General features: G+C 36.3%; 1 protein-coding gene across 2 annotated transcripts in view; it reads left to right on the plus strand.

The window, feature by feature from the left end:
• Nucleotides 1-807: 807 nt before the first annotated feature.
• Nucleotides 808-18,634, plus strand: part of TENT4A (terminal nucleotidyltransferase 4A) — an 89,980-nt gene continuing 72,153 nt past the window's right edge. The window contains exon 1 of one of the 2 annotated variants that reach the window (XM_051969825.1): nucleotides 808-2,053. In XM_051969825.1, the coding sequence (XP_051825785.1) occupies nucleotides 1,071-2,053 (983 nt within the window). In that variant the 5' untranslated portion in view covers nucleotides 808-1,070. The remainder of the gene's footprint in view (nucleotides 2,054-18,634) is intronic. The other variant, XM_051969826.1, reaches the window with a different exon arrangement.

Below are 18,634 nucleotides of genomic sequence, written 5' to 3' on the forward strand. Positions count from 1 at the left end.
CCTCCCCCTCCCTCTGCCCGCCCCCGGCCCCTCCTCCTCTTCCCCCCCTCCCCTCATTGGAGCCTCGGCGGCGGCCTCCTTCTCGGTCTGGGTTCCTGCTCTGCGCTGCTGTCTTCTGGACTGTGTGCCCAAATAGCAGGGGCTGGAGAGTGACCGAGAAGCCCCGGGCTCCGGGTAGACGTAGCACGCCCGCCGCCCGGTCCCCTCCTCCGGGGCGTCCTGTGCCGGCTGCGCGGCGGCTGGGCCCGCCCCCTCGGCTGCCCCCCCCCTCCCCTTTCCCCCTCCCCTCCCGCCCCATTACAGATGGCCGCTCCCCCCGGCCTGTGGATAACGCCGCCGCCGCCGCCGCGGCCCCCGCTCCGGGGCGTGTGACTCGGGAACCCCTGAGAGAGCGAGCGAGCCAGAGACAGAGAGAGAAAAGCCGGAGCCGCCCGCCAGGAACGTGCCGAGCGCCGGAGTCCATCCGCGTCCCCGGCCTCGACCCTGCCGGTCCCGGCCCCGGCCTCTCAGGCTCACCCCAGCCCGGGCCCGACGCCTCCGCCACCGCCTGCTCTCCCTCCCCCTCCTCCCTTCCTCCTTCTCTCTGTCTCCCTCCCTTCTGCCTTTGCTCCCTCTCTCCTCCCACCCCGGCGGCGGCGGCCGAGACACCGACGGGGGAGGGCGAGTGAGCAGCCGGCCTGGAGCAGTGCTGGGGCCGGACCTCGCGGCCAGCAGCGCTCCGTGTCTGTCTGTCTGTCTGTCTTTCTCTGGGGGGGTGGGGGGTGGGTTTGTGTGTGAGTGTGTGTGAGCTTGGAGGGTGGGGGTGGAGGCGTTGGAACCGGGAGGGCAGGGCTGCGGGGCTGCGCTCCGCCGCCACCGCCGCCCGGGAGAGCCAGGGGGCGGGGTTGCTGCTGCTGCTCTTGCCGGCTGCCGAGCCTACTCTGTCTGGGGTGAGTGAGTGCCGGTCGGGTCTGTGAGTGTGAGTGAGTGTGTCGTGTGTGTGTGCGCGCGTGTGCAGGGGGTGGGGAGGGTTCGTGTGCTTGCAGTCGTCTCCGCTTGGGGAGGAGAGGCGGCCGGCGGAGAGAGAGTGAATGGATCCGCGTGTGGCCTGGATTCAGCCGGAGCAGAAAGGACCCGCTAATGCTCTCTGGATGCAGATCTGGGAGACCTCGCAGGGAGTGGGGCGGAGCAGCTCTAGCTACCCGCCGTATTTCTGCCTCAACTCCCCGGCCCTGGACACCACCGCTGCCGCTTCCTCTCCCTGCACCCCTGGCGGCGGGAGCCACAGCTGCACCCCACTTGTCAAAGCTGGCCCTGCCGCGGCTCTTCAGACTTCGACCCCCGGTGGTGGCAGCGGCGGCGGCGGTAGCGGCAGCCTCTCCTCCGCCTCCTCGCCTCCGCCGCCCGCGGCGCTGCCAGTGCTGCTGACAGGACTAGTACCTGCCACCGCTGCTGGGAGCACCGAAGGTGGGCGGCGGCTGCAGAAGTCTCCCTCCGTGTCCTCTTCGTCTTCCACCTCTTCCAACAACGAGTCTGGCACTGAAAGCCCCGGGTTTTCCTCCTCTTCCTCCTCCTCGTCCTCAAGCAGCGCCTCTTCCGGCCGGACTCTGTCCGGGGGCGGCGGTGGGACCTTACCTGGTCGGGGAGGCGGTGGAGGCCCGGGCGCCTTTTTTAACTTCAATGAGAACAAATTGAACAATCTCAACAGCGTGAATGGCCATCACCACCACCATAATCCGCACAGTGGAGCCAACGGCAACCTCCTGGCGCCGCCGCCTCCTCCGCCCCCGCCGCAGCCACAGCAGCAGCAGCCGCAGCAGCAGCAGCAGCCGCAGCAGCAGTCCCAGCCCCCGCCCCCGCCGTCTTCTGCCCCCGCCTCATCTAACTCCATCCAACAGCACCAGTATCATCCGGGCCGCAGGAAACGGGAAAATAAAGCTAGCACTTATGGGATGAACTACCTGCTGTCCGGGAGTCGAGGGGCCGCGCTGAACAATAATCATCTTCCCCAGGAGCAGCAGCAGAGACCCGGCACCCCCTGGAAGACCAGGACTTACAGCCCGGGCATCCAAGGGTGAGTAATGGCTTGTAGAGAGTGGACAGCATTCGAAGAGTTAAAGTAACGGGAACCTGGGGATGCAGGACGGGAAGTAATATTCTATTGCAGCTATAAATGTTAGGAAATGGTGTGCTAACGTGTGTGTGTTTTGGGGGGAGGGGGAGTGACCTGCATATCCTAATGTACAGAGAAAGAAGGGGCTTAAGAGGCTGTGGTTATTTGGTTTCTTTCTGAAGTGCAAGACTTTTATGGGGGTGGTGGGGTGGTGGAGTACAGCAACGGATACTTGGTTATACAAAGTAATGTGGAACAAGCTATAAAAAGTGAGAGAGGTTGAGCATTAAGCCACAGTCCCATATGGAAAGCATTTATTCAAGTCACTATTTCCCCTATTGCTCTGGTGAAGAAAGGAAATTGAAGTGTTTAGAAAAGTGATTGTTATTAGAGTGGTTAGATTGCAAGGAGGTGCTTAAAAAAAAAAAAAAATTCTGCTCCTCGTTTGGCATAAACTCTCGAAAAAAGATCTGGTTGCTAGATCTAAAAGGGATCCAGCAGAGAGAGTTGGACAGACACATGAATTGTAGAGTACCAGTCAAAAGTCATTTGTACTGATTCAGTATCGAGCTGCATGCAGTACCTTGCTGTCGAATAATTTCGTTTGAAGTTATTTTCGTGAATTTAAAGGCAAATCAAATTGCTCTTTCCATTGAGATAAGCATGGTATAATTTACAACTACTAACTTCAATTTGTCTTTTAAAGGAAAAGTTTCGATTTTAATATGATCATAACAGCTTAGATTACGAAACTAAAAGATGAAGGCAAAGCCTACTGGAGTTTTATATATGACTTTTCTACATTGGTACTGTGCAAAATTTCCTTGCTAATCACTTACGAATGGAATGGAATTTTTAATTTGTTTTCACTTTTTATATGTAATACATCTAAGTATATGTTTTCTTAAAGGAAATTGGCATAAGGTTTTGATTTGTATAGATATTATGAAAACTGTTACAATCAAAAGTTTTTAAAGAAGTTTTAAAGACAAGAAAATTGGTGTGCATACTGCATTAAATGGGTATATTTTTCTGTAATAATGCAATTGAGTAGCCGAAAAGCTAATTCACGAGATACATCTTTCATTTTACAATAAACTGTGATTCAATGTTCATCCTTTGCATGAACAAACTGAAACAATAGTAGATCTTTAGTCTCAACTTTCATAGTCATTATTCCTCTTATTGGAAACTGACTGAAAATATTTATTTAATTTGCTTGAGAAGTTTTGTTGGGGGTGAATTCTGGTGAAAATATTGAAAACAGAAAATTCTCTCCTCCCCTCCTTCCCCTCCCCCCCCCCAAAAAAAAAGGTCTCCAGTTTGCTACTATTTTTCTGTAATGAGTGCTTAAAAGTATTCATCTCATTACCTATCTCCCATTTTGGTATTTGTATGATTGAGAATTTTAAAGCAAAGACAAGACTCCTTCCCCCCTTTATTTGAGTTCACATCAATAAACATTTATTAATAAGTACTTCTTGGTGTAAAGCACAATGTTAACTGTTATGTTATGGACAGTTAACATTTGTCACTGTCTTCCCAAGCAATCAAGATAATAAACCAAATTCAACATAGAAATTATAATCTTAAAACTTTTAAACCTTAAAGGAGACACATCTAGATTTTTCAGCATTTATTAAGAACAGTGATTATTTTTTGCCCTATTAGATGTGTTGACAAAAAGCAATAGTGAAGGATTCTTTTTAAACTAGGTCTATTTTTCTGTGTTTTTAAAAATCAGTTTAAGTTAAGTGGAATGCTTGGAAATTGATACTTGAAAGTATGCATGATACATTATAACTACATGCCCATAATTTGTTTCATTTGGTTTGAATTTGAAGTTTAAATCTGTGGCTATTGAGAATTCTTAGTGGGATGATGAGAGCTTTTAAATTTTTATTTTTTTAGGGCTTCCTCAGGAGAAATTGGATTTAAAAATTTAAGTAATGTAGTATTTATACATTTTGAACATCCAAATGTACTTACAAATTAAAATATTTAAATAGAATTTATTTGATAAAACACATATGGCCTATATTGTTCAGTGACATCTTATTTGCATCTTATTTACTATCCATCTTGGGAAGCATGTTCTAGGTTTGGAGTTGTTTATGACTTGCATACACGTCAGAGCTCTGCTAAATGATTCTGCTGATTCTATCCTGTTCCCAAGTTGTTCTTTCTGTTGTGTTTGTTTATCATTACTTACCTATCACCTGCCAAGTAGCAGGACATTTTGTGGTACATGGTACACGGCTTATGCCACTACTAGAGTTAGTGGTATAAATGCTGAACATCTGTCAATTCTAGTGAGGCCCAAATTGCTTAGAGACTTTTATCTAAAAAGTGTGACCTTCTCAAGAATTCACACTTTCCCCTGTTTCCTTTGATGCTTCCATATATTATTGTAAACTGAAGGCAAGCTCACTTTTGCATTAAAGAAAAGGAAGATTGATGGCTTGTCACCTACTTCCTGAAGGGGCTGAGTAAGCAGAAAGCTTTTTTATGTTCTCCATGTTACCTATACTGCTTCAATAATGTACAAAAATCTGGAAGTAGAAAATCAGAGTTGTTTTTAAAATTAAGGTAGAAAAGACTACGGGTTAATTGTTATCCAGTTTGATATGTGGAAAAACCTAAGCTAGTCATAAACTATTTCTGAAGCTTCTGCCTTGGGGGGTTGAACCTGACTGTGACTTGTATAAATAGCTAATGTGATAGTTTAGCACTACAAAGAGTCTAATCCACTTGAGCCTCGGAAGGATCTAAACAGAAATAAGCATAGATAAAACTTTGGAATTTTCAATTGCTTAATTAGTCAGCTGTGGAGGACTAGAAGTTGAAATTGCTTGTCTCCTTGGTAGATCGAAGTTGTGGGATTCAAATAAAGACTTATGGCTCTAATCCATAGGGGAATTGGACATTTGCCTGGTGGCCTATGTAGCAACCTGTACTTTTCTGGAAAAGTATAAGGGGAGATTCAGCAGGAGCTTTCTATCATCAGAACAAGTGGTTGGCATTATGAGTATTTGCCCAATCTACTTTGTGGAATTAATTGAATCTTGATTGTGATAAGGGAAAAACAGTCAAAAGGTAAAAAGAACAGAGCAAAGGGGAATTTTCAGAAAAACAGGGGATAGGTAAAATGTTTTCCTGGGTTTTGCTAATCTATATTGATCTTATTGGTCTATTTTACATTTAAAAAGGCTGTTGGGGAATAGTTGATAGTATTTGAAAATAAGGGGAAAAAAAGGTTAAAATTGTGGCTGAAAGAAATTTTGTCAGTGTTACTAAAAAATCTAGTACCCAGTCCTACTTCTGAACTACCCTGGGTTAATGCCTAGTATTGCTTGGTCTATTTGTTTGTTTGTTTGTTTTTTAATACCTTGACTTTTTTTTTTTAACCTATCTCCCTACCACCCTAACAGTCTGTGAATGGTTATGTGAATTTTTGCTTCATAAGTCAGTAAAGTATAAGGAGAATCTGTGTATGAGGAGGATGAGGAGAAGCTAGTTATTTATTAAATAGTAAAGCCCCCCCTGACCCCCCCCCCCAAAAAAAAAAAAGAATAACTATTATAAGGAATCTACCAGGTATTTCTGAGATAGAAGTAGGGTCAGTGTCTTGTATGTTTCATTCCATTTTGTAGGGGTTGGGGATGTTTTGAAACTAAACAATCGATAATTCACAAAAAACAAACCTGTAGTATTTGTTTTGTAGTTGTTGAACTTAATGAATATAATCATGTGTCATATATTTAATTAGTGGTTATTGATTGCAACAGTTTTTATATTTAGATCTTGTTAACTCTTGAAAATATTTAGTTTGATTTGTATTTTAATCCATTTACTGGGGAAAAAAGTACTGTTTTATAATGTTTGTTCAATACATTATGTGATGGGGAAAAAAGATCATTTGGATGTAAGAGAAAAATAGTTTTAAATTTACTTATAACCTCTATGTGTTGAATTGTTTTTATCTTTTTGATTTAAAAAAAGCAAGGAACTTGAAAACACTCATTCTCTCTCCTTTCTCCCTTTTGGACTCTACCTTTATTTATTCTTTACAAATATTTTATTTCCTTTTTATGACAGATATCAGTATTATATTTTATGTTTTGTCTCAAAATGCTTAGTGATACCTCATTATGTTAATTATACTTTAAATATTTAACAAGGTGCTTTTTTTTTAACATTTTTACATTTTTTTTAAAACTTTAACCTTTTTTTCTGTAATCAATGTATATGTATAGATTCCATATGTATTTTATAATTTGATTCAGTAATTAATTGATATGTAGTGTGTTAAATGGAATGAATTCTCTTATGGCTTTATTTTGTAGAAGAGGCAATAATCATTTTGCATATGAGGAAGCTGTTGTACAGAAAGGAGTAAAGTGATTTACTCAGTCAAACTTGATAGAATCTGCATCCTATTTTCCTAAAAATATATAAACAGAATTTTTTTTTCAAATGATCCACAATAGTGACATTTTAGGAATACCTAGGTAGTGCAATGGATAGGAAGACTTTAGTTCAGATCCTACCTCATATTCTAGTTGGGCAAATCATTTAACCCTGTATGCCTCAGTTCCTCTTCTGTTAAAATAAGCTAGAGGAGATGGTGAATCAGATCTTTGCCAAGAAAACTCCAAATGGAGTTAGAAAGAGTTGAAACACAGAAACAACGAACTGATGTTTTATTTCAGAAATTGACTGTTTTGGATCAATAAGGTGCCATTTATTTTACAAATACTCATATACTCCAGTCCTTACTCCAGATCTTACTCCTCAGTTTTCTTCTTTAGGTGGAAATAAACAGGGCCTTTGTGGTATAATAAAAACTGTAGTGGGGTTAGAATAATAAATTCTGGTTCAAGTTCAAGTTATGTTTAATAAATTAGTATGATATCTGGCAAGTCATGATTTCTCTGAATTTTAGTTTCATCATCTATAAAATTTAGAAGGTTTCTTAAAGGCTCAAAGTCTATGATAAACTGACCCTTCCTGATCTTTTACAATAGATGTCTATTGGTGCTACATGCTACTGAAAACATGTCCATTCGTTTGAATGGACAAGTGAGAGAACTGGAAAATAATACAATATGGGGAAAATTTCCCTAGAACATCAGACTTGAATTTTTATATAATAAGAGACTAATATTCCCTCATTGTTGAAGACAGTTCTTGTTCATTTGTTGCCCAGTGATTTTTCTAAGGTTTAAATTCTAATTCTATACAGTACTTACACATTCTTTTGGTTATTACAAAAATTATACCTTTTTTTTCTTGTCATTATAGCATAACTACTAGCTATATGATCTTAAGCAAGTTATTTATTTTCCTTTGCTTCCCCTCCGAAACAACAATAAAACTCTCAATTAGTGTTGGTAAACTAATTTTGTAATTTGAAATATAAAATATAGAAAGTAGGAAGTTTTCTAAAAGTAACTAATCTTATCAGATGAAAAAAATTGTATTTAGGTGTATTTCATGGAACTGAGAGGTAATGGATATAGTGGGAAAAAGGTAGATTTTAAAATTAGGTTGTTGGGGTTTGAGTTCTGTCACAAAATGTGTCCATTACTATTTATATAGTCCAGGATAATCCATTTCATCTTTTAGAGCATCAGGTTGCTCTTCTTTAAGATGGGTATGATAGGGGGTAACTACTTGATGCAGTGGTTAGAGCACTTGCCAGTCCTGAAGTCAGGAGGACCTGAGTTCAAATGTGACCTCAGACATAACACACTTCCTAACTATGTGACCCTAGGCAAGCCACTTAACCCCAATTGCTTCAGCAAAACAAAACAAAAAAACAATGGGTATGATAAAATTTTAACTGGATTGTGAAGAAAGTGCTTTGCAAACTTTAATTGCTAATTAGATGTAGTGATTATGGTTTTTGGATTAAATCAGGTGATACAGAAAATAACTTAAAGACATTCAAGTTATTACCCTCTCAGTTGTGGCCAAGTGACTTTCTGGAGAGAGTTGGAACAACAACAGTTTGTAACTTATTATTTTTTTAATGGAGTGTCATGGATCCCTTTGTCAGTCTAATGAAGCCAATGGATTCCTCAAAATAATATTTTTAAACAATTTCATAAAGAAAGGAAATGCTAAATTTGACTTAGAGTTTAATGAAAATAAAGATGTATATTTTTTTCAGTCTAAGTTCATGGACATCCTGAAATCCAAGTCCATAAATCCTAGATCAAGAATCCCTGGAATAATCTCAGAAATCCTTGCCAGCACAATTTATGTTTTTGTTATCATTAATCTCTTTCCCTTTGGTTCCTTCTCATCTGCTTTTGTATATATCGAAATCTTCTCATCCTAAAAAAGTCTTCCTTATATCCTCTCAATCTTCTTTTTAACACTAACTTCTTGGAAAAAATAGTCTATGCTACATTTCTATTTACCCCATTACTTCTGTTCATCAGCTTTTGCAGTCCTGTTTTCAGTAGGTGTACCCTACTATTCTGCTGAATCCATTCTCTTGATTACTCACTTCTCACCAAATTTAATGACCAAATTTTGTAATTGTTGATTTCTGACAGTCCTCTCCCTAGGATATGCTTTCTTCCTAAACAAAATAATATTCATTCTCATTGTCTCTCTTGAATACCTTTTTCTAACTTCAGTGATTCATTTTCCCAGTCTTTTAACAATGGTGTTTCTCAAGGCTGGTGCTTTGACCCTTCTGTTTTCTCCATTCATTCCCTTGACAACTTAATTTACTTTCATAGTTTTACCTATTGCCTCTCTGCAGATGCCTTTCAAAACTATATCTCCAGATTAACATTTAACTTAATTCTACAAGTTAGTGATGGGTCTTTGATCTTTTAGATTTGATAGGTTTAGTGATGCGGATCTTAATTGATCCATACCTGTGTCATTCTTTTCTATGCTTTCCTATTAGTTTAGTATGGGATCTAATCACAATGGTTAAGGACTTCCTCTAATCCTCTTGACATTCCAGGGGTACTTGTGAGGCACTATGACTTTCTACTTGTGATTCCTAAATCTTGTCATATAACTAGCCCATCTTATACAGTTTATTTATATGGCATCTTTTATTCCTATTTTTCCTCAAAATTTCTCAGTAATTATATTTCTGCTTAGGACCACCACATTCTTCTCCATTGTTCTTTGTGTGATAATAATTTGTAATTCTTTAGAAGCACATTAGTATTAGGTTGAACATCTGATGATGATTTTTCCCTTACCTTGGCTACCCATGAAACAATCCTGACCCCAAGGAGATAGCATTCAACAAGATAAAAACAAATTATAAATACAAAATGCATATGCATTCAAATGCCAATATAAAATATATTTGAAATAATTTTGGGGTGAGGAAAGAATATTAACAACTAGGGCATTAGGAAAGGCACTTGGTCAGAGACTTGAAAGGAGCCTTACTATACTGATAGGCAGTAAATAGTAAGAAGGAATAAATTCCAGGAATGGGAGGAGACCATAGAGACTGGAGATAGAAGGTCACATGTGGAAAGTATCTAGTTCTGTTTGTCTGGAATGTAAACTATATGGTGAGTGAGAAGGAGGGAAATGAACATGAAATTGATATGGAAAGATTGAAGGGGCCAGTGTCAAATGCTTAATTAGCAGAATTTCTAATTCTATGTTAGAGATAATAGCTAATGAGCAAAGCTTTTTGAGGTGGGAAAAGTCGTGGTCAGATTTATACTTTATAAATATCAGATTGGTAGCAATGTGGAGGATAATTGATGAAGGAGAGATTTGTATCAGGGAGACCAGTTAAGAAACTTGCAAAATCCAGAGGAGTGGGCCTGAACTAGAGTGGTGACTGTGTGATAAAAGGACAGATCACAAAGTTGTTGGTGGTAGAATTGACATAATTTGACATCTGACTGGGAATAGGGTAAAGTAGTAAGGTAGAGTATAGAATCAAACATAATTTTGAAATTGTGAACTTAGATTGTGAATCTGGTTGACTGAAAGAATAATGGAATCCTTATCAGAGAGAGAGAAAATTAAAAAGTGGATTTTCCCTTGTGAAAAGAAAAGGGGAAAAATACATTTTGTTTTGATTATATTTGAGATGTTTGTGGTATATACAGGTTGTGATTCCTAGCAGAAATTTGGTGTAGTAGGATTTAAGAGAGATAGGAGGGCTTATTATTATTATGCACAGTGCATGGCAAATCACATTCATTTAAAAATGCTTAAAATCTTCATAGAGATGAATATTGAACCCATAAGAGCTAAGTAAGATCACAATGGAAATAGAGAATAGAAAATGAAGATGCAGCTCTTTGATATGAGCTTATATAGGATTTAGATTAGATAATGAGCCAGTCAAAGATAATGAGAGAAAAGAGATATTTAGAAAGAAGTGTCACAAAACCCTAAGGAACAGAAGTGTTCTGTAGGAGGGGAATGATCAATTCTGAGAGAGGTTAAAAAAGTTAAGAACTGAGAATAGGACCTTGGAATTAACAACTGAGATCATCAGTAGGCTTGATGAAAGCAGTTTCAGTTCAATAGGGTCAAGAAGACAGATTTCAGGGTTAGGATGTGAACTTATAGGATTTTCTACTTGTATACACTTATACCTCAAATTCAACATATTCAATTCCAGGCTTGTTACCTCTGCCCTGGTCCCCTCTTTCTAACCATTTCATTGATATCACAAATGAGTGAGTCTTACATGTTTGAAATCTTGGTAATGCCTTTGACTTAGCCATCTCTTATTTGTCTAGTGAGTATGTAAGTCCTGTTGACTTTACTTTTGTACTTTTTGGCATTTTCCCCTTCTTCAGAACCATCTTTTCTACAAACCATGTGTATTGTTATTTTACTGACATTTTGTTATTGCTCTCTTTAATTTCCTTTTCCCTCTCTTTTATCCTTCCTTCACTCTCTCTCCCCATCCTAAAATTTACAAAGCTGCTAGATTATAAATTTTTTTTTTTCAAAACCCTTACTCTATTGCTTAAGGAATATAGTTCAGTCTTCTTGGATATTTAAGGTCTTTTGCAATCTGGTGTCACTATACCTTTCTGGCTTTTTTTCATGCTTTTTCTCCATGCTTCTACCACTGTTGTTGTGGTTTCTATGCTTTTTTGTCTCTTTACTTTCATTTATGCTATTCATTATATTTGGAATATCTGAATTTAGCCTTCCTTTTTCCTGTCTCTAAATCTATTTGATAATGATCTTTCTCATATAAGATTTCATGTTGTACCCATACTGTATTTTGTTTTGTTTTTTGATCATAGATTTAGAACTTCAAGGGATTTGAAGAATTTGTCTATTCTTCTTTTTATGAGTGAATAAATTGAGACTCAGCGAAATTGTAATTTACTTGGGTCGAAAAGATATTAAAGGTATCTTTACCTTTAGGTAGGAGTTAAAAACAGCTCTTTTGACTTCAGTGTAAGTGAACTATTGCTCTTCCTTCTATCTACAGGGCAGATTTGTCATTCTTATTTTATTGCATTCAATGAGAGGTTTCGTTTGTGTCACAGTTGTGCCTGTAAATTTTGCTGATTGTAAATTCTATAAGGACAAATCTGCCCTCATTTTACAGATAAATAAACTGAGGCCCTAAATAACAAAGTGTATTTATTGTTCCAAATCAAATAAGGTGAGAGTAGCAAAATCAAGACTGGAATCTAGGATTTCTTGCTTTCAGATATTCAATTTTTTTTTTTCCTTTCTAGATTGAAGCATTATTTAGTAATGAAAAACAGGAAAATATTTCTTTTCCAGGTTAAACTTGTGTAGGTTGAGTTTGTCATCCTATCCAATATTTTAGATTTTAAAAACAAATCACTTTTAACATTAAATTTTTTGTAAATTTGGCAATTTGTATAGAAGATACTTTATGAAAGTTGTGCCCATTCACTAAAAAACAAACAAACAAAAAAAAAACAAAAAAAAAAACCCTACAATGATAGAACTTTGCAATCTCTGAATCTTTCAAATAGGATGGCAGAGATATATTCTTTTATAGAATATTGTTTGAAAAAATCTGCTTTTTTCTTTACCAGAAATAATTATAGAGATATGTGTACAGATTTATTTCAGGAAAGTTTCATGTAGATAGGAAAGGAGGCTTGGAAGTTATTGATCTCGGTTGCTTTTTTAAAATTTATAATAAAGTTTGAGATTATTTTTCTTTGCCTTTGGTATCTTTTCATTCAATTGAAAGAGAAGAATTAGTTTTTCAACGTCTTCAAAATTGTTATTTTTAGCAGCTATCACCTTTTTTGTATATTTTTCTGATTTTCCATTTTCATGGTCTTCAGTGCCATTTCTCACTTCTCTGCAAATATGTCCTAAAGAGTAACATCAGAGATCAAGTAAGTATTGGGGATTTTTTGATGATATATCTTTTGTTGTCTGATTTGTCCTTTAACACTCTTGTACTTTTGTTTAAATGTGTTTTCCTTGTGCTAATAAGAATTTGTGGTTCTGAATGTACATAACTGATTCAGGAATGACTCTTATTAATAACTTGATGTCTTTTAATATATAACCAGTTTCACTTTTTGTAATTAACTAATATTTATCAGGTATTATACTATCCACTGGAGATAACAAAGATAAAAATGAAACATACAATTTCCTCAAGGAATTTATTTTTTGTTGGGTAAGTTAGCATATACATAAATATATACATAATCATACACACAAATTTCCAAAATATATACTGGATCTTTTTTAATTTTTTAATTTTTTTTTTGCTAGGGAGATCAGGAAAACTTTCATGTAAAAAATGGTATTTTAATTGAGCTTTGAAAGAAACTAGGCAGTTTTTAAAGGGGAAGGTGTGGAGGGAGGGCATTCCAGGCCTCAGAAACAATCTATGTAAAAGTAAGAAATATGGGAGATGGAATGCCAAATATGAGGAACAGCAAGAAAGACAGTTTGACTAGATTGACGGATGTGTAATAAATAGTTCTGATAGTTTTTAATGAATGATGGTTAGCTATCTAGTCACATAAAATTTAATCATAATTAGTTCAGTGTTTATGAGATATACTTGTATACAGAGTACAAGTTATCTCTTCAGCTGCTAAAGGCAACTTGTACTAGATTTAAAAGGCATACAGGCTCCTTTTCCTCTTCCTGTAGACTGAACCTAAAACTAAAAAGTCCTGTTCTGCAAATTCTTTTAATTTGTTTAAACACACACACACACACACACACACACACACACACACACACACACACGCGCGCGCGCGCGCGCGCGCGCCCCAACCTTTCCAAGACGGGACAAATCTTCTTTCATATAGAAACTACTAATGACTCTTAATTTTAAGTCTTTTAGACTTGAGCAAAGCAATTGGTTTGAGACTGAAACTGTTCTTTGAAATTAGAAAATTCCCTCCTCCCACTTTTTTTTTTGAGAGAAACTTTTTCAAAATTCCCAGAGAGCAATCCTTCTGTACTTTCTTGTTTATGTATTTGTTTCTGGCATTTGCTGTTTACAAATGTGCCTTGTACTTGTGTTCTCTAGTCTCCACTCAAGGAAGAATTATCATTATTGTGGGCAGGCAATGAAGGGGTAAAAATAATTGCTTAATTTTCTATAATGCTTGTAAACTTGCAGGCTAGAGAAGATCAAAGAAGAATTAACTAAATTGTTAGCTTTAGAATTTTAAGATTATAGATTTAGGACTAGAAGGGACCTCAGATCAGATTAGAAGGGACCTAATTGAGAGAATGCATATAAAGTGCTTTGCAAACCTTAAATTTAGCACTGTAAAATCTTAGCTATTATTATTATTATTTTGATAGATGAGGAAAGGCACTTGGGAAAGTAAAGTGATTTATTCAGTTACAGGGAGGGGCAGGAATTCAAATTTTAACTTAGTGTTGCATCTGTGAACCATGTGGCATATAGTAAAAGCTTTTGTTATTCAATACTTTTCTAGTTAGAAAGTGCTAGAAACTTTTATTGAAGACTAACCTTAATCTGTGAACTAAACTAAATGACACTGTTTTATTAGGAAGAAGGCATGAAAATGCAAGTTTAGTTATTTTTATGACAAGAAAAAAAGCCTGACTAGTAATATAAAAAATTAGGTGACTCAGAAATCTTTGGCATGATTAGGATTTATGTTGCATAAAATAATCATATAGAAAGGCAGTAGGAGAAATATGCACCATAAATTATCCTCTAATCACTTAACAAACTGAATAAATTCAGAAGCTGAATTTTTTTCACATCCATATTTCCATTTTTATATATTCAGAGTACATTGAAAGTATGAAGTTTTAGAATTTCACAGTGATAGGCTATTGATTCAGAAGCTTAGTTAAAGCTTACTTGCCCTCCTTTTGCTTCTTTTTTCCAAAGTCCAAGTTTGCTTTCTTTCATCCTTTTGCCAATGCCCTGGACTGGGCTTTCTTAGTTGATCCAGAGGCAACTTCAGATTTGCATATCCTCTGCTACTTTATTTGTGTCTCAGCTCTTTTTACCAGCCTGTGGCAGTAAGGAAGTCACTTAAATTCCTGAACCTTAGTTTTTCTTCTTTTAAAAAGGGGGACAATAATGCATATGCTTCCTCCCTTAGTTTCAAAGAATCAAATGAGACACAGTATCGAGCTAATACAGTATTTTATGAAAGAGGTATGCATACTGCTATGCATAGTATGTTTTTTAAAATTGGGAAGCAATTAAAATCATGTTTAATGCTCTGAATAATACTGAGCAATATTAAACAGATTTGTAAAACATAAATATTAGATATTTGTATTCATTTTACAAAAAAATAATCTTAGAAAACTTGAAAATATTGAGCACTCAGAATATATTTTAAATTATATTAAATTATTAAAATTTTATCTACTATGTAAATCTAATGTCTAGATTTTAAAATATAAATAAAAAGCTAATAATCTAGGTTTTTAAATAAATGCTGCAATTCTTCTTGGCATCTGTTTGCATTTGATTTTCCAGTCATTTTGATGTAGGAGAGACTTCTTGCCAGTTCTCAATAGTTATGTAGTGATTACAGTACTAGATTGAGGATTCTACTGGATCAGGTTGTTAAAGTCTCCTTTTGATAGTGCTTTCAAAGGAAAACGAACTCTTCATAGATATATTCCTACAAAGTCTAAATACTTAAAAGGCCACATCTTATGCTTTGTTTATATTCATATGGCTTTTTAATACTGTATGCTAAAAGTTGCCACATTCTGATTTTACTCTTTTTATTTTTTATCCACCCAATATGATTAACTGAGATTTGTTGTTTTAATAGCATGTGACTTTTGGGAATATAGAGCCAGGGATCATGATTCATCTTGTGTATCTGTTGTATAGTTGTATGTATGTATGTATGTATGTATCGAATACATGCTGGTTGTAGCGTGTTGTAATAGATGATGACAGAATACTGACATACTTTAAGAGCTAATACACTATAGTTTAGAAAAAGCTAGTCCAAATTTGAAAAATTGGAAGATGGTAGGAACTGTGGGCCTAAGCAAGCCTTAGAATGGCAACATTTTTTTTTTCAGTTAACGAGAGATATATAATATAATGAGCAAAAAGTTTAACATGAGTGCTACTTTTTCTTTCATGGTATATTATTTTAAAATTTTACTTTATTTTTCCTTCAGTTCCTTCTCTGTCCTGAAACAAACTTTTCTCAAATTCCTTTTTAATGAATAAGTTTATTGTCACAGGATTTCAGTGATTTTTCTCACAGGAGCTCAGCCTTTGGGCAGTTCAATTCTATTTCTTGCATATGATAGAGACTTCAAATTTTCTATTGAATTAATTATATTGTATAATTGATGGAAGAATTCTGTAAATTAGAGAAGAGGGAAGAAAGGACTTGTCTTTTGGATCAGAGATACTTTGCCTGATGCAATGCTGGTAGAGGATTATGCAATTAATTTAGATTAGATTTTACCTGACCACAGATGACTAATTTGAGAATTTATTGTCTTTGTAGTTCATAGTACCTTTGACATTTATGTGTGACCTCTAACAACTTCTTGAACTTTCCTGACTCGTTTCCTTATATGTAAAACGAAGATGTTGAACTAAATGGTTTCTGAAGTTCTTTCTTGTTCTAGATCTTTGATCCTATGTTGAATTTTAAAAATTGGTGAAAACCCTGGTCTGTTAGGATGGAAATGTTAAGCAGAGAAGAATAGATGACTGTTGTTATACATTATTTGTATGGTGCAGAATGACAGAACATAGGAATGAATTCATAGAGCACTAGAGAAACACATTACCAAAGACTGAAAGGATCTTGGCTGATAAAGGCCAATGTACATCTGACTAATGATCCTTTCAGATTCTGAAGACCTTTGCCCTGAAGAAGACTATAATTGTTAGCATTGCTTTCTTTACATCAAGCTTAAATTTACCACTCTGTAAAGATTCACATTGTTTCTAGTCCTGTCTGATGGGGCTAAGCAGAACAAGTCTAATCCTTTGTCCACATGAGAACTCTTCGGATATTTGAAGAATACTACTGTATCCCTACTCAAGGTTGTTTGTTCTTTAGTCTGAGCATACCCGATTTCAACAATCTTCCAGTGACTGCTTCTCCAATGTTGTCATAAATTTCTTAATGCATTCATAAATCACAGTTTAATCATTTCCCTATTGATGGGTACCTATTTTGTTCCCACTTTTTCTTTTTCCCCAATACAGAAAATACTGCTATAAAAACTTTCATATGTTTATTAATGTATAATATGTATAATAATTCTTTCTGACTTTGATATCTTTGTGGTTCTTTTGGGTTAGAGATTATTTAGTATTTCTTCTTAAAATCAAGTATTTTCCCTGAAAAGTCAGATCAATTCACAGTTCTTCCAGCAATGTATTATTAGTATGATGTCTTTCCAAAGGCCTTCCAACATTAACTATTTTTTATCCTTTATTATCTTTATCAATTTGATAGGGGGTAAGTGAAATCTCAAGAGTTGTTTACTTTGCAATTATGTTAGTTGTAATTTGATGCATTTTCCCCATGTTGAAATCTTTGAGTTTATTTTTTATTTTTCATCTTTTTGGACCAAATTTATATAGTGGGGAAATCTTAATCTCATATTGGGATTTATTCCTTGTGTATTTCAAGTGTTTTTTTTTTTTTAAGCTATTTGATGTAAAGACTTTTGCCCAATTGCTTTTTATTCTAATTGAATTGATTTTGATAGTGTGAAAGCTTTTAAGTTTGATGTAATTGGAATTATCTTTTTTGCCTATCTTTTGCATAGCATACTCTTGATACAGCAATATTGGCTTTCAGTGATAATTATTTCTTTTTGAGAAACTACACACCATTTTAGTAAAATATTTTTGTCCAAAATAATTTTATCAATCTCACTGATTAGCAGATTTTACCATCCTCTTCTATCTTTTTAAATAGGATACTTACCATCGTCCAGTTTTACAGTACTTCTTCCCTTCTAGAGGTCACTAAAAGTATCTCAAAAGTCCATCTTCTTGTTCTTTTAGTACCTTACGATAAGTGAAACACTATCACCATTACTATTCAATATTGTATTAGAAATGCTAGCTGTGTAAATAAGAGTTGAGAAAGAGATTAAAGGAATTAGAGTAAGTAATGAGGAAACCAAATTATTACTCTTTGCTGATGATATGATGGTATACTTAGAGAACCCCAGAGATTCTACTAAAAAGTTATTAGAAATAATTCACACCTTTAGCAAAGTTGCAGGATACAAAATAAACCCACATAAGTCATCAGCATTCTTATATATCACTAACAACACCCAACAGTTAGAGTTACAAAAAGAAATTCCATTTAAAGTAACTACTGATAGTATAAAATACTTAGGAATCTATTTGCCAAGGGAAAATCAGAAACTTTATGAGCAAAACTACAAAATACTTTCCACACAAATTAAATCTGATCTAACCCATTGGTATATTCATTCACTCATGGTGACATAATTCATTTAGGGTAGTATGTTATTGTGAATAAAATTAGACTTGAAATTAGGAAGAAGTGAATTTCTCTGAAACTGTGTGGCCATGGGGCAAGTAACAACCTTTTGTTGGACCTGGCAACTCTTGAAAATTGTAAATTATTGATGAATTGCTTTTCTGCATTGGTGGAAGGAATTTCCATACATTTCCATACATACATACATTCCCTTTAATAAGCAAACAGATTTTTAAAAAAATAGTATTTTATTTTTCCAAATACATGTAAGGATAGTTTTCAGCAACTATTTTTTGTAAAACTTTCTGCAAACACATTTTTTTTTTAAAAGTGTTAGCTTTCTCATGGAAAAACTTTTAAAAGTTTTTATAAGTGTCAGTTATTAACTGAAAAAAAATTTCTCCTTTATTTTGGGCTTCTTTCTACTAAGCAATTTTATAATTCTTAATTCGAAACATTGATGGAAACAGGTGCAATATAAGAATTGAGTAGTAGTTCAGCTTTCTCATTGTTGTCCATTTTTATTGTCCTACCCTTTTTAAAAATTTCCTCTTTAGCTGTTCAGCATAGCTTAGAGAAACAAACCTTTTGCTATCTTATA

Source organism: Antechinus flavipes, chromosome 1, assembly GCF_016432865.1.
Source record: "Antechinus flavipes isolate AdamAnt ecotype Samford, QLD, Australia chromosome 1, AdamAnt_v2, whole genome shotgun sequence".
Taxonomy (NCBI): Eukaryota; Metazoa; Chordata; class Mammalia; order Dasyuromorphia; family Dasyuridae; genus Antechinus; species Antechinus flavipes.